Source organism: Bicyclus anynana, chromosome 21 (assembly GCF_947172395.1).
Source record: "Bicyclus anynana chromosome 21, ilBicAnyn1.1, whole genome shotgun sequence".
Classification (NCBI taxonomy): Eukaryota; Metazoa; Arthropoda; class Insecta; order Lepidoptera; family Nymphalidae; genus Bicyclus; species Bicyclus anynana.
In genome coordinates, this window is record NC_069103.1 from 5,877,102 (window position 1) to 5,890,997 (window position 13,896).

The 13,896-nt window shown below is 34.6% G+C and overlaps 1 protein-coding gene across 4 annotated transcripts in view; it reads right to left on the reverse strand.

Annotated features, from left to right (window-relative positions):
• Positions 1-41: 41 nt before the first annotated feature.
• Positions 42-13,896, reverse strand: part of LOC112046916 (steroid hormone receptor ERR2) — a 56,348-nt gene continuing 42,493 nt past the window's right edge. For all 4 annotated transcript variants that reach the window (XM_052888074.1, XM_052888073.1, XM_052888072.1 and 1 more), the window contains 4 exons: positions 10,679-10,864; positions 9,860-10,018; positions 8,882-9,054; positions 42-7,998 (listed from right to left, as the gene is read on the reverse strand). In XM_052888074.1, the coding sequence (XP_052744034.1) occupies positions 7,833-7,998; positions 8,882-9,054; positions 9,860-10,018; positions 10,679-10,864 (684 nt within the window). In that variant the 3' untranslated portion in view covers positions 42-7,832. The remainder of the gene's footprint in view (positions 7,999-8,881; positions 9,055-9,859; positions 10,019-10,678; positions 10,865-13,896) is intronic.

Genomic DNA, 13,896 nt, shown 5'->3' on the forward strand with positions numbered 1-13,896 from the left:
TTTGAGCGTAACATATACATAGATGAAATGAAACGAATGTGTTTTTCGTCATTTTATAATTTATTTCACATTATCTCCGAGACCATTTTCATATTATCAATAAAAGTTGTAAACAAATTAACATACATTCTATACAAATAAAGAGACAGCTGTAGGTTCTCTACGAAAATTACTATCGATCTGTTATTACTATAAAGAACATATACGCCGCCATTTTATTATTGCCTCGAATAACAAAATGGCGGCTATAGTATTGGCTAAAACATAAATTATGGTACTGGATACACATTTTAGCTTATTGTACGTAATTTTGAGTTAGCATTGTCATAAATATTTATGTATTATTAATTTCTCAATAGTTTTATTGTTATTGAGGTAAACTGAACTTTACTGAGACTTGACCTGATGGTCAGAAAATCAGTTATTTGATATTAAAAAAAAACTCAAATTCAGGTTTAATTTTAAACAAAACTATTTAATTTGTTTTATTTAAAGCTTTACCCCTATTTAGTAGCGTCACTGTATACTAGTTTTTATTTATCGTATTATGTACTTAAACAACTCCTATTATAGGACTTATTTAGGTAAAACGATAAATAAAAACAAAAAAAAAGTAGGTACGGTATATAACAGCCTACCAGACCAAATGGGCCAGTATTGTTTTACTTCTCTGTATTCTTTATATTAACAACAGATCGATGTAGAAATAAAAAATAACTTAACAACTAATCTGGCACATCTCACATTTTGTACATCTATCACACCAGCGCTGCAACAGCGTTAATATTACAATCTGTCACAACTCACATTTTGTACATTATCACACTGGGGCCCTGTCAGACTGGCAAATGAAAGCGTGGCCTGAAAAAACGAGGCAAATTAAAAAAATGCACTTTTTATCACTAACTATAGGGGGAAAATTGACCATAGATATATAGTCAGGGATCCCTAGAACATTTTGTACACCTGATTACTAACAAGGTAATTTTTAGTGAGTAGATTCATCTCGAAGAGACGATCAACTTTTTATTTACCAAAATTCTTGATTCTGGTAGCTAACTGAGTTACCAGGAAATGAAAATTTCAGAGCAGAGATGATGTACCACGCGATTTGTAGGACATTGTGGCTGTTAAATTGTATAACTATTAATTAAGCAACAGTAAAAAAACAGCTGGTTAGTAACAACTTTTAATAACCACGTTATTGATACAATTTAGGAGGGGGATAGAGTAACAAAAGTTGTTACTAACCAGATGTTTTTTTTTCACTGTTGATTAATTAATAGTTATACAACTTAACAGTCACAATGTCTTGCAAATTGCGTGATACATTATCTCGTTCCGACGCTCTGAAATTTCCATTTCCTAGTAACTCAGTTAGCTACCAGAATCAAGAATTTTCGTAAATAAAACAAGTTGATCGTCTCATCGAGATGAAGCTACTTACGAAAAATTAGCTTGTTAGTAATCAGATATACAAAATGTTCTAGGAATCCCTGACTAATAATATTATAATCTGAAAATGAAATGCAAAAAAAACTAATATGAAAACACTTTTTCCTGCTTGAAGTAGTGATAACACATGGAAATTAATTGGATTTTGCTGCGATATTCAGGTCACGATCTAATTTTCCATAGTCTAGCTATGACATTAAAATCGCAACTACGCGATACATAGCTTTCTCAGAATGCGGTAGAGGTAAGGTAAATATTGTTTAGAGTTTAACTATAAAAAGTGTCCCCTTTCAAACAATAAATTATTTTAATTCAAATAAACCAACTGAATCTTAAACGCGAATATGTTGGCGCGATTTCTAAATTTATTTAATTTAAAGTAAAAAAAAATTAGATATTTCTATAACTCATATAACGCCTCCTTAATTTAACACGTTTGCTGTAGTCTGAGGTCAATTGACCTCGTACATCTAGCGGCTTCAAGAGTTACTAGGTCGATGGACCTCGTACCACACCACAAAGTTTTAGTATGAGGTCAAAAAACCTCGCACCACAGAAAAATCAGTGCCGCAGCGATCGTGTTAAATAATTTCCATGGAGTCTACTTCATTTATAAATAATATATGTAGTTCTCATTACCTCCCACCTTTATATTTAGAAGGTTTGAAGATTAGCATTTTGTATTTCACAAATATGGTGTCCAGTCTAAAAATATATATATCGACATATATATTTTAATTTTCTATCAGGTAAATTTTTCATTATATAAAAAATACATAGATACTGTTTGCTTTAGCAGAAAATTAATTCTATTTTATATTTCGACATTCAAAAATAAAAATGCGACAGCAGTGTTGGAAAACCAATACAGTGACTTTTTACGTGCTAATATCTTCGAACCTTGGTCTGTAGCCATGTGGCACGTCGATTATTTTTCTACAAACGCTAACGCTTTGAAAATTAACAAAATATATGGGAATGACAGATCCGATCGACAACTTGATCACGTGACCGATAGTGAATCATTCCCATACATTTTTTAATTTTCTAAGCGTTAGCATCTGTAGAAAGAGAATCGACATGCCACATGGCTACAGGCCCTTAAATTTAAGTGACGTCACTAATAGCAGGTGTGTGTGTTACGATTTGAATGAAGCGAGTTAGTTGCGTTTCACTGAGGATGAGCTTAAGGAGCATTATACCTAAAAATAAGCTTGGCCTATAGCTATGTGGCACGTTGATTCTCTTTCTACAGTCGCTAACGCTTCGTAAATTTAAAAAAATGTATGGGAATGACATTTGTTGTCGACAGGTCACGTGATCAAGTTATCGATCGGATCTGTTATTTTGTTGGTATTCGAAGCGTTAGCGTTTGTAGAAAGAGAATCGACGTGCCACTTGGCTACAGGCCCTGTTACGTTCATTCACACATCTTTATTCCTAACCGCTTTCATTGACAGTGAAAACGCCCCCTTAAGGGTGTACCTTAAAACATGATTAATAAAAAAAACTTTAAATAACTCATATATTCTTAACATAAGAATAACTACAACAGGACACTTTTCATTCACTGGAAAATAAACATTATCTTATATATCGTTCCTAACAATATTTATTATAAGTTTCATTTTATGAACCGTCAAATCGTATTTTGGTAGTACTCCTACAATTATAAAATAGGTTCATTTAATTTAAACCAAAATTTCCAATTTCAGTTAAACTGACATTTAAGTTTTTCTAAAATTATGTATTTAAAAAAGCAATGATAAATTATAATAATATTTTTGACTGGTTAACAATAATATGTAGTTACTATTTCGACGGAGTCTGTAATAATCATAATTAATAATTAATTATTGTATAAAATAAATTTTACTTTTACAACGATCAGTATAAAATCTTGTGATTCTTTCATTTCTTAATATAAATTGACAAATCTTCGTTTTCAAAACCATATGATAATACGTATGTACATAATTTATTTATTTTTTGTGGATATTCATTAACAATTTTTGACGTGACAACGTCTTATAATTCGATGGAGCCGGCTGCACATTCAAAAAAAGAATGACGTCATGCGTCGTTCGCTCACTCTAGAGTTGCCAACGCTCTAGGGTTCTGGTCTATGAAGATTATTAAACAATATTTTAGAACATTTTCTTTTGAAAAATGCAACCATTCCATCAGTATTTTTTATGACGTTGTCACGTTCAACTATCATCAGTAAACCGACTTTACAGACAACCGATTTTTTTACTTCCTATCTAAAATCTATTATTTCAGATTATCCTAAGATAATTTACCGATCGTGATAAATTTCACTAAGTTAATATGTGGTTAGTTAGTGCTATTATATGGTGAATGGTAACGGATATTGAGGTATGTAATATAATACTGTTCCACTTTATATACTATTACAGTTACATAACATGTGTATGTACATACTTACAATATGCTTTTTTTCTTTTTAATTTATATAATCTTTACAACAATTTAAAAAATATATTATTTTGGACTTTGTGGAAAAAATAAATATATAATTTATTATTATTAGTGGAACAGTTCTAAAAATAGATTGCTTTATTATAGAAATATGTGTGACTATAGATTGATTTAACTCTTATGCCGGTGCTAATTATAACTTCAAACATGTGAAGCTGAATGAGGCTAAGACTGGTTCAAATAAGCGCGCAAGGAAATTAAAAAAAAAAAGAATATTTGCCATATTTTTTTAATATGACCAATATTCCCATTTCCCTCCAACTAGTAGGGGAAGACTGTAATAGGAGTGGGTACAATAGTCCAGCGGGACGAGGGTTGAAACACTACTACTCAGTGAGTTTTTGAAGTCTACATACTGTGGAAAGAGCTTCAATAAATGTACAAGCTTATGTATCATTTAAATTATCAAATATTTGAAACTATATATAGCACAGGTAGGTAGGTGTCCATGTGGACATTTGAAATACCTTTGTACAAAACCATCCTTTTTATTTATTAGTATAATATTAAATAGTATTCAATACTTGTGAGACCTATTACTTTTTGGTCCTTCGAGCCGGATGGTTTTATAATAGATACTTTGATATATTAATAGCGGATTGAATCCTGATCCTATACAATACAATGAGAATAGTAAACAAAATGTAAAAAAAACAGTACTTATTGAAATAATAAAACAAATAGTTAGCCAAACACGGCCTTCCTATGACATTCACAAATGTACAGTCTGAGAAACAATGCTTCTACGTCTAAACGCTTTTTCAATAATTTACCATTTTTACTACATTTATTAGTAGTAGGTAAAAGCACGTGGGAATGCTTTATGTACTTTTATGTGGACAGGTTTATATAAGCAACGAATAGCAAATACATTATATTTTACGAAAAATAACGACGACGTTTACGTACTTGTGTTGAAACACCGTCTTCTGATTTAATAAAATACCCTCGCCGTTCGTTTCTATCTAACAACGAAGCATTTTCAGAAAAATCAACAAAGGAATTCAAGGAAAATATCAAATTTTGGTATTCATTGTGTATTGTATCTTGCTTTTTAGTAATGTGTAAATGATAACTGCTTCTTAAAAGATTCATGTATAACAAATAAGATACTTAAGTCAAAAACTTTTCTTTTTTTTCAGAGAACACCACTCAATAAATCTTTTAGTACAGCACAATTCCGTTATAATTTTCATGATATTTTAACTAATTTTAAATATTATATTCTCGCATACGTAGAAACTGTCGTTGTAAGAAAAATGCAACCCTACCAACTTTCAAAAAGCACATGTATTTTCAAAATGCTATAAAATGTTATCATATTTTGTAAAAATCATTTCATAATAAGTTATTAGGGATCTTAATGATGTCACAAACAGACAATTTAAACAATTTAAACATCAATTAGGTTACAGCGACAATTATCAGGTAACATGAGTAAATAACATACGATTTCCAAGACTAACAAAAATACACGTGTTTTGTAGTAAAACAAAGAAAAGTGGAACTATGAATGATGCAACATTATGGATGTATTCAAGTAAGCCCCCATTCGCACAAGAGTTTTTTAACGGACGTTAAAAAAGCGTTAAATTAATTTAACAAATGCATTCCCAAGTATATGTTCACACGACAACGTTTTTAAAAGACGACGCTTTTTTCAAACAGTGTTGCATTTTCAATTTTGGTCGTTAGAAATACTTTCATTTAACTTCATACTATATTTGAACGCTTTTTTTAACGTCAGTTAAAAAAACTCTCGTGCGAATGAGGGCTAACACAACAGGTATTTTTTCCTCGACCACATTTGAATCTCGTTAGTTTATAACCTCACCATACAGTAAAAACTAGATATAATTTTAATATTATACAAAAATAGTAACAAGTTTTGTACTAAATCCATCCGTTTTGTACACTAGACGCGGGGACGCGACATCAAAATGTAAACCTTCTGGTACGAGATCCGACATAACAAATATATACCCTCATCTGTTATTTAATTGGGATATGAAATAGTCAGGGATCCGTCGAACATTTTTTACAACTGATTACTTAATTTTTTGTGAGTCGTTTCATCTCGATGAGACAATCAACTTTTTTATTTATGATAAAATCTTGATTCTGGTAGCTAACTGAGTTACGGAACGAGATAATGTACCACGCAATTTGTAGGACATTGTAGCTGTTAAGTTGTATAACTATTAATTAAGCAATAGAAAATCAATCATCTTTTAATAACCTCGTTATTGGGAGGAGGGTAGCTTACCAAAAGTTATACAACTTTACTCACGAATATTACTTACGAAAAATTAACTTCATAGTAATCAGTTGTAAAAGACGTTCTACAAATCCCGGACTAAAATAAATTATAGATAATATTCACATTGACATAGGTTGCCTAGTTAAATTGCGGCCAAACACAATTTTCATACAAAATCGAATACAGTTAAATTAATCACAAAATAAGTTTCGCATAACATCGTTTATTTAACATACACAGCACTAATAAATAACAGATGAGTGTATACATTCATAACGCCGGCTCTTAGACCATATAAAGAATTCTGAATTCCCAAGATCCGCTTCACAGCCATAGAACAGACGCGAGTCTGTCGAAACATAAATATATATACACTCTACACTATGCACCACGTGCGCACCGCTAAATGCAGATACCGATAATACAGCAAACGAATCCATGATCCGACACCACTGTGATATGTCATTGTGATCAGCGAGCGGTCGCGTCCGTCCCGGGGGCGTATGTGAAAAATACGAGTAAAGATCAAAGCACACATGACAACATTGAAAGGAATCGCAAGCGTATCGCTTCACCGTCAAGCCGGCGACGGCTCCGACTTAAGCCGCGCTTACAACCCGTTCACGCATGGTCTCCGTTTCATACTGCGGCGGTATACTGCGAATTTGCTTGTGAACACCGTATCTATACTAGCCTTTCTTGATGAGTACTATTTACCTACAAATTAAAAATGGGTATAAATCACTAGTCATTTCACACCTAATAATAATTATAATTTGACTTGCTTTTAAATTTATGAAAATAAATTTGATTAATAAGCTTAGAACAGTTAAATATGGTTATATATTTTATAAACAAATCATACATAATTTAAAATAAATAAGTTGTAAAATTACATGCGTTTTCTTCATTTCCAATTTCTTTGTTGGTAAACAGTATTCATCAAGAAAGTAGTATAGAAATGACGGATACGTTGAATACGGTGCCTATGTGAGAACCAAGCATTATTTTTTGTCGTGTACAGTATACACGGAAACTATGTGTGAACGTGCTATCACGGTTCGCCGACTGTAAGTTGATGACCAAACTATTTCCGGAATTGACTTGATTTCCGGAATTGACTTCCGCATTCAAACTGATTGACAGTTTGAATCCGGAAGTCAACGGTTGACAATACGCTGTATGGCAATCCAGCAATCGTTGAAGACGGAAAAGAATATAGAAAAAAAAATCAACGTGGACGGTGAGCCGTAAGTTTTTCCCGAAGCTTGTTTTCTATTAGTGTGGAGTTAAGAGTTTTATTCAAAGAATACTTGAAAACTCGTGTTGAGTAGCTTCCGACCCCTACAAGTTGATATGTGTGCTATAATCATTAACGTTATACAAATGCTACAAATAAACGAGGCGAAGAGATCTACTTCATTAACACTCGCTATAACAAAAGTCACTCGAACATCCACAACTTCTACAGAACAGTTCTATATTACTTCCATTCGCGTGAGCTTTAACAACCATGATTCAGTCCATTCGGGAGCTAAAGCAATTTCACTGACGCTACTGATCGCGAGGATATCGTCGCGAGGGTATCGTCGCGACGATGCCGACGATATGGCGCCTATCGCAGACAGGCTTCGAGCATCTCGATGAACAGTTTGTTCATGGGCGCGCGACGGTCGCGGTGGACCGACACCCAGAAGCGGCGCACCGCGACGTCCGCAAGTCGCAGCGCGGGCAGCACGAGCAGCAACTGCTGCATCGCACTGTTCGCGTTGGCGTAGGGCCTGCGAAACGATACACTATTATTAGTTACTATTCGAAGATACTAAGTCTCTGTAATGTCACTTAAAACATATTAGAAAAGCGCAGTCACGTAATTATCGCCCTCGTAGCGTAGGAGGGAAGATGCACTTGTTTCATTTGCACTCAGGATGAGCTCTTAAGAGTTGCCTTACGGACAATAGGTAAAATGCATTTTGCTTGTACGTGATAACGTCATAAAAATCTATGAAAACACCAGCACGGCACGAAAAAGTATCCCGTTCCACTATTTGCTAAAATGAATGTGTCACTGTGAAACTTTTACCTTGGGATTGGTTTTTCCTGTCTAGATTAGTAAATTGTATTTTTGGCTCTCAATATAAAACTTTCAGTGACGGTCAATATTTTAATAGCAGCGTTTTACCTGAAATAAAACGCATATTAAAATACTTACCTCACTGGAAGCTTTAAGTAATTCCTGCCTGGTGATATATTGAGCCAATGAGCTAAAGTCGCGCTCAGCGATTTACGAAACTTCCCGAGCCCGACACCGCCAGGTGGCGCCACGTAGCCAGACGTGACATCAATAAAAGTACGAAAACTGGTATGAAATCGACGGAAACGGAAATGCTACTCTCAATATAAAAGCTTCCAGTGAGGTAAGTATTTTAATATGCATTTTATTTCAGGTAAAACGCTGCTAATAAAAACTTACATTTTTATATAACGCCATCTAGCGGAATTATCAGAGTTTAATAATGTGATACTAGATGGCGCAAACATTAATCAAACTATTTGCGATGACGGGTATTTTTTTTCATAACAAGGTATCAAGTAACATCCGTAAAGCGAAAAATCATTTTTTTTATTTTGTGAATACGCATGTTCGAGTACAGGCGGCGGTACCTGAGCGCGGAGACGGCGTCGTTGAGCGCGGCGAGGATGGCGTCGCGGAAGCGCTTGAGCGCCGCGTGCTCGTCGATGCGCGCCTCCGAGTTGGCGAGCGCCAGCGCCTTCAGCAGGTAGCACTCCTCGCGGTTGGCCGTCGCGCGCTCCAGCCGCCGCGCCACGCCCGTCACCTGGACAATTGTCCGTCTTTTAATGTACTGTCTAAGTAGACACATGAAATACCTGTCACAAAACCACGTCTAATATTGTCTAATATTAATTATTTGTTTTATGTGTTTAAAGTTGTGAGACCTATTTGGTATTTGGTTCTTCGAGCCCGATGGTTTTATAATAGTAGGAGGAATCCAATGATAAGCCAGTTTTATTGGCTTTACACTCCTACTACACATCAGTTAAGAGAAGGGGTGTTGGTCAGCACCTACTGTATGACTTCTGTGATATTGTCTGGTTTCGGTCGAAACTGAAACTGAAGCTAAATTTCGGTTTCGGCTCCGGCCAAAAAAACTTTTTTTTTAAATCTTTACAAGTTAGCCCTTGATTACAATCTCACCTGATGGTAAGTGACGATGCAACCTAAGATGGAAGCGGGCTAACTTGTTAGGAGGAGGATAAAAGTCCACATCCCTTTCGGTTTCTCAGTTCACTGCGCCACGACGGCCGTTAAACTAGTTTCAGTCAGACAGTATATGTAATGCAAGATATTCAATTTAAGTATAGCTGAACCCGGATAGAACCCCTTGTCTTACTTTGTCAAATTGACCTCCTAGTCTATTTAGATAAGGAAATTATAGAATCGTTTAAGCAAGCACATACGTAAAGGAACAGAAAAGTTCCACCTTCATTGTCAAGCCATAATCTTGGAATTACGTAAATGGCTGATTTTCTACAGCTCGTACAAGATTGTCAGCGTAAAAGGCCGCTTCACGCGACGTCGCGTGGTGTGGCAGTGAGCGTGTTATGCTTAGGACTACGTACTTGTAGGTAGAGATCATACGCCCCGAGGTCCCGGGCCTCTTGCTCATCGAGCGACAGGTCTGCGGCGAACCGCAGCCGCAGCGCGCCGCCGGCGGGCATGGAGCGGTATGCGACCATCAGACTGAGCATCTCTGCCCATGTGCTTTGCAGTAACCGCATCTGAAATTACAGGCAAATAGGAGATTTGACTCTACTGTATATTAATTACACTGTGGGAGCCTAGAGAGTAGTAAAGGCGAATTTATACTTGTCGACGTTTTTGCACGAGATGATTAGCGTTCACATTAATATATCGTGTTCTAACTCCGATATTTTCGATCTCGAATAGGCCTAAGATTCGCACCACGAGATATTTATTCAGCGTACCAAAAATATCGCTATTTTTTGTCGCTTCACAACAAGAGAAAAGAGCGATATTATCGATTTCGCCACTATTGATCGACAATATAATAAATTTTTTGAAGTAAAACATCTTTACGCATACTTGACTTGAGGAGCAAGTTGGTAAATACTTAACGACTTATAACATCTTTACGAAAATTGTAATAGGGCGATGCGTGCTGCCATCTACAGGCACAGTGAAAAATTTCTTGTCATTTTAAATTACCAGAAGATGGCGCTGTTAGACAACTTTGAAACAATCCTTTTTTGTACACTTCAAAAACCTGTTGCAATACAGTTATACAGCTCATAGATGGCGCTTAGTTTTTTATTTCTGAAAGAAGCTTTACTTCAGTAGTGTGACCTACAGTACTTACACCTACAGTTTTTCCACTATATATGTTGTTGACGCGTTAATAGCCCTACAAGAGTACCTACCTGATCGTTTAGCGGCAAATCCGTGAAGCCGGGGATCTGTTTGGCCCAGCCGATGACTCCCACCAGTTCGCGGTCGTACAAGTCTGCGAGCAGCGCCAGCGTTCTAGCCCGCGGGTCCGTCACGCCGCTCGGCGGGGCGCCGCACGTCAACAACTCGGGCTCGTACGACGATAAAGCCTCTAAAATCTGAAATCCAATGAAAATGATTTTTGAGAAATTTAACTTGATTATTTTTTGTTAGGCTATATTAAGCTTTATTACAGGGGTTCCCTAACTATAGCTCATGCCAACGACTCCCAACGACCCGTTCAACCATGAATTTTTGTTTGATTTGATACCAACAATACAAATATCATGTGAGGTTTGCAGTCATTATAAGTTATAAACTTATACTAAAATGTACCTTTATCTAAGTAAATAAGATCATATTCTTGTTGGGACTCTAATTTTAGGTTTTACTGACTCGAAAAAATCTTAAATCCTCGAAAAAAATCCATCCATCCATCGACTCAGGGGGTCAATATCAACCACATTGAATCACATTATATCGGCTACCTGATACTATTTCGGTTTAGGTTATTTCGAATTGAAAATTTTGGCGCCACTGGAATTACGTTTAAGTTCATTGAAGTTATTTAAATAATAATTAATGTTGCTGTTCTATCGTTCTCTCTCTCTCTTTCTCTCTCTTTATCGTTAAGCTGTCTGCGATTAACACTACATCAGCGAAAGGACAACTTTGTGACACTCATTAGTTAAAAATAAAGTGCAGTGCGCTAATAAAGTACTTCGACCCGTTGACTGTTTCATTAATTAATTGATTATTATAATTTTTTAGGTCGTAACCAATATTGCCAAATGATGACAATGATTATATACTAAGGCTGTATAATCTGTGTCCCATCCATTAAACTGCGAAATCAAAAACAACGCTCTCTCTTTCGTTGCGACGTTACGAAAGAGACAGCGATATTTTCGATTCTGTCGCTATTGGTCGACAAAACAAGATATGTCGTTGCCGCATCCTAGGCTCCCGCTCCCGCTATCCTTACCTACTGGTCGCAATACTATTGAGTTTGAATCCAAAAAAAAATCAACACAGGCATAGCAAATGCGGTATGGAGATCATTTTTTTTTTGTGTTTGTGTGTATGCGTGTGTGCGAATCAAAACATTTTTTTTTTCTAACTTTCAAATTATCTGTACGTCTCATTCATAACCATTTCAGAAGATCCAATATGGTCTATAAATAATATAAAGGATATTACGCAACCAAGTCTGGCAACTCGAAACACATACAATGAAATGATATATTGTCATTACCGACTTCCAAGATGTACAATAAATTTAAAAATACGTACCTACATACAAATTAGTATGTAGAACGCAAGAGCAATTAGTGTGCGGAACGCCTTCAAAACCTGTTGCTAAATGTATATTTGTATATTAGCGATAACAATGCTCAAGCCAATTTAACATTTTTAGAATGAATAAATAAAAATACGTATGTACTCATACATAAAGTTGATTTCGCGTAAAAAATTTGGTATGATTAAAAATTAACTAGTTTTTGTCTTGCAGATTCGCTAGCTTGTAAAAGATTTTTTATATCCCTCGGGAAATACGTATATATTTTTTTAAATATATTTTCGAAATTCTTTGTTTTCTAAGCTAATATTATAGAGGTAAGATTTTACTATTTGTTTTTTTATTTGTGACGATTTTATTGAAAAAATACTCGACTGATATCAAAAATTCTTTTACAATTGCATACATCTTTATCGAGTAGCATGGGCTATATTTTATTTCAATATTTTATTCCCTATAACACGTTAATTATGCGTGTAAAACCACAGGGCGTCTGTTAGTTTATAATATTTGTGGGGATTATGGAAAACCCTGTAGGAAGAAGTTTTAATTATGTCCATCGAACTACCGATTTTACCGACCGACATTATGGACACATTTTTTGTGAATTAAAGTTAATTTAGATAATTAAAGTGAAATTTTTAGTTAGGTCCCACGTTTACTTACAAATATACCAATGTATTATATAATGTTTCATGTTAAATATACCATAAAATCCTAAATAATGTTTATTTCAAGTAAATATAATGTTTCCAATACAACAACCTTGACTTCTAAAATGTACGTAATATTATAATCTACTTCCTGTCTGCCGAAATGTGTATAGGTAGATATGCCATAACCTAGCACAATCAAATCGATTCGTTACCTTGAACGTTATGTAGACATAAACGTACTGTGTGTACAAGCCTATTGTTAGCACTGTATGGAATATTTATGAGCGCACTTAAAAAATGCTTTCTACAGTATTTTCTGCTTTTATTTAAAGATATATTTTTTATATTTATGTATAATTAATAAATAAAAATTTATTAATAAAATTAACGCGGTTTAAATATTTTATAATAATTAATAAAAATAGATTTTTTAATAAAAATGCGGATTGGCGAGCTTAATATTTAAACGATAATTAATGATAATGGCAAAGCTTCCCACCTTTAAGGAATTTTAATTGAAGCCCAGAAGAAAGAAAAACTCAGTATCTCCCAAGGATATAACTCAGAATCTCTATTATCTTTCATAATAGAGATATATCAAAATCATGTCAAAACTGAGGCGAACAAAAGCGGCTAATTGACCGTATCTCACTGTATCGCATAGTAAATAACGAAAGTTATGTAAACAAATAATACCTAAATATATATATACAATTTCGAGTTGTGTGTTTAACTTTAAAAACTGTATATACATTTATACATAGATATATATAAAGAAATTAAATACAAAATTGTACATGTGTGCGCTCAGTGGAGTAACTAAATTCGGCTTACTTTTTGCGGTGATTCTGTAGTCACGTAATATGTCTATAGTATAATATGTCGTTGGTATCTCCTAGCCTGACACGGGATTCGAACTAGGTCCTGCCTCGTAATCCGTAAACACATTTGCTAACCACTGGACTAAAGAGGTTTTCATCTGATATGATAATAATAAAATTACGAATGTAAAGTAAAGAGCATTTAAATTCAAAACTAAAACTTGTTTAGTCTCCGCTCTCTCATATAAACACATATAAAATCTCATTTACCTTCAACGAGCTTTCACTTAAAACGCAAAAACACGATTATAATTACGTTACGAAGGCTGTCGTAATTAGTAATTATGCTTGTAAATCATAATCCTATAAATGCT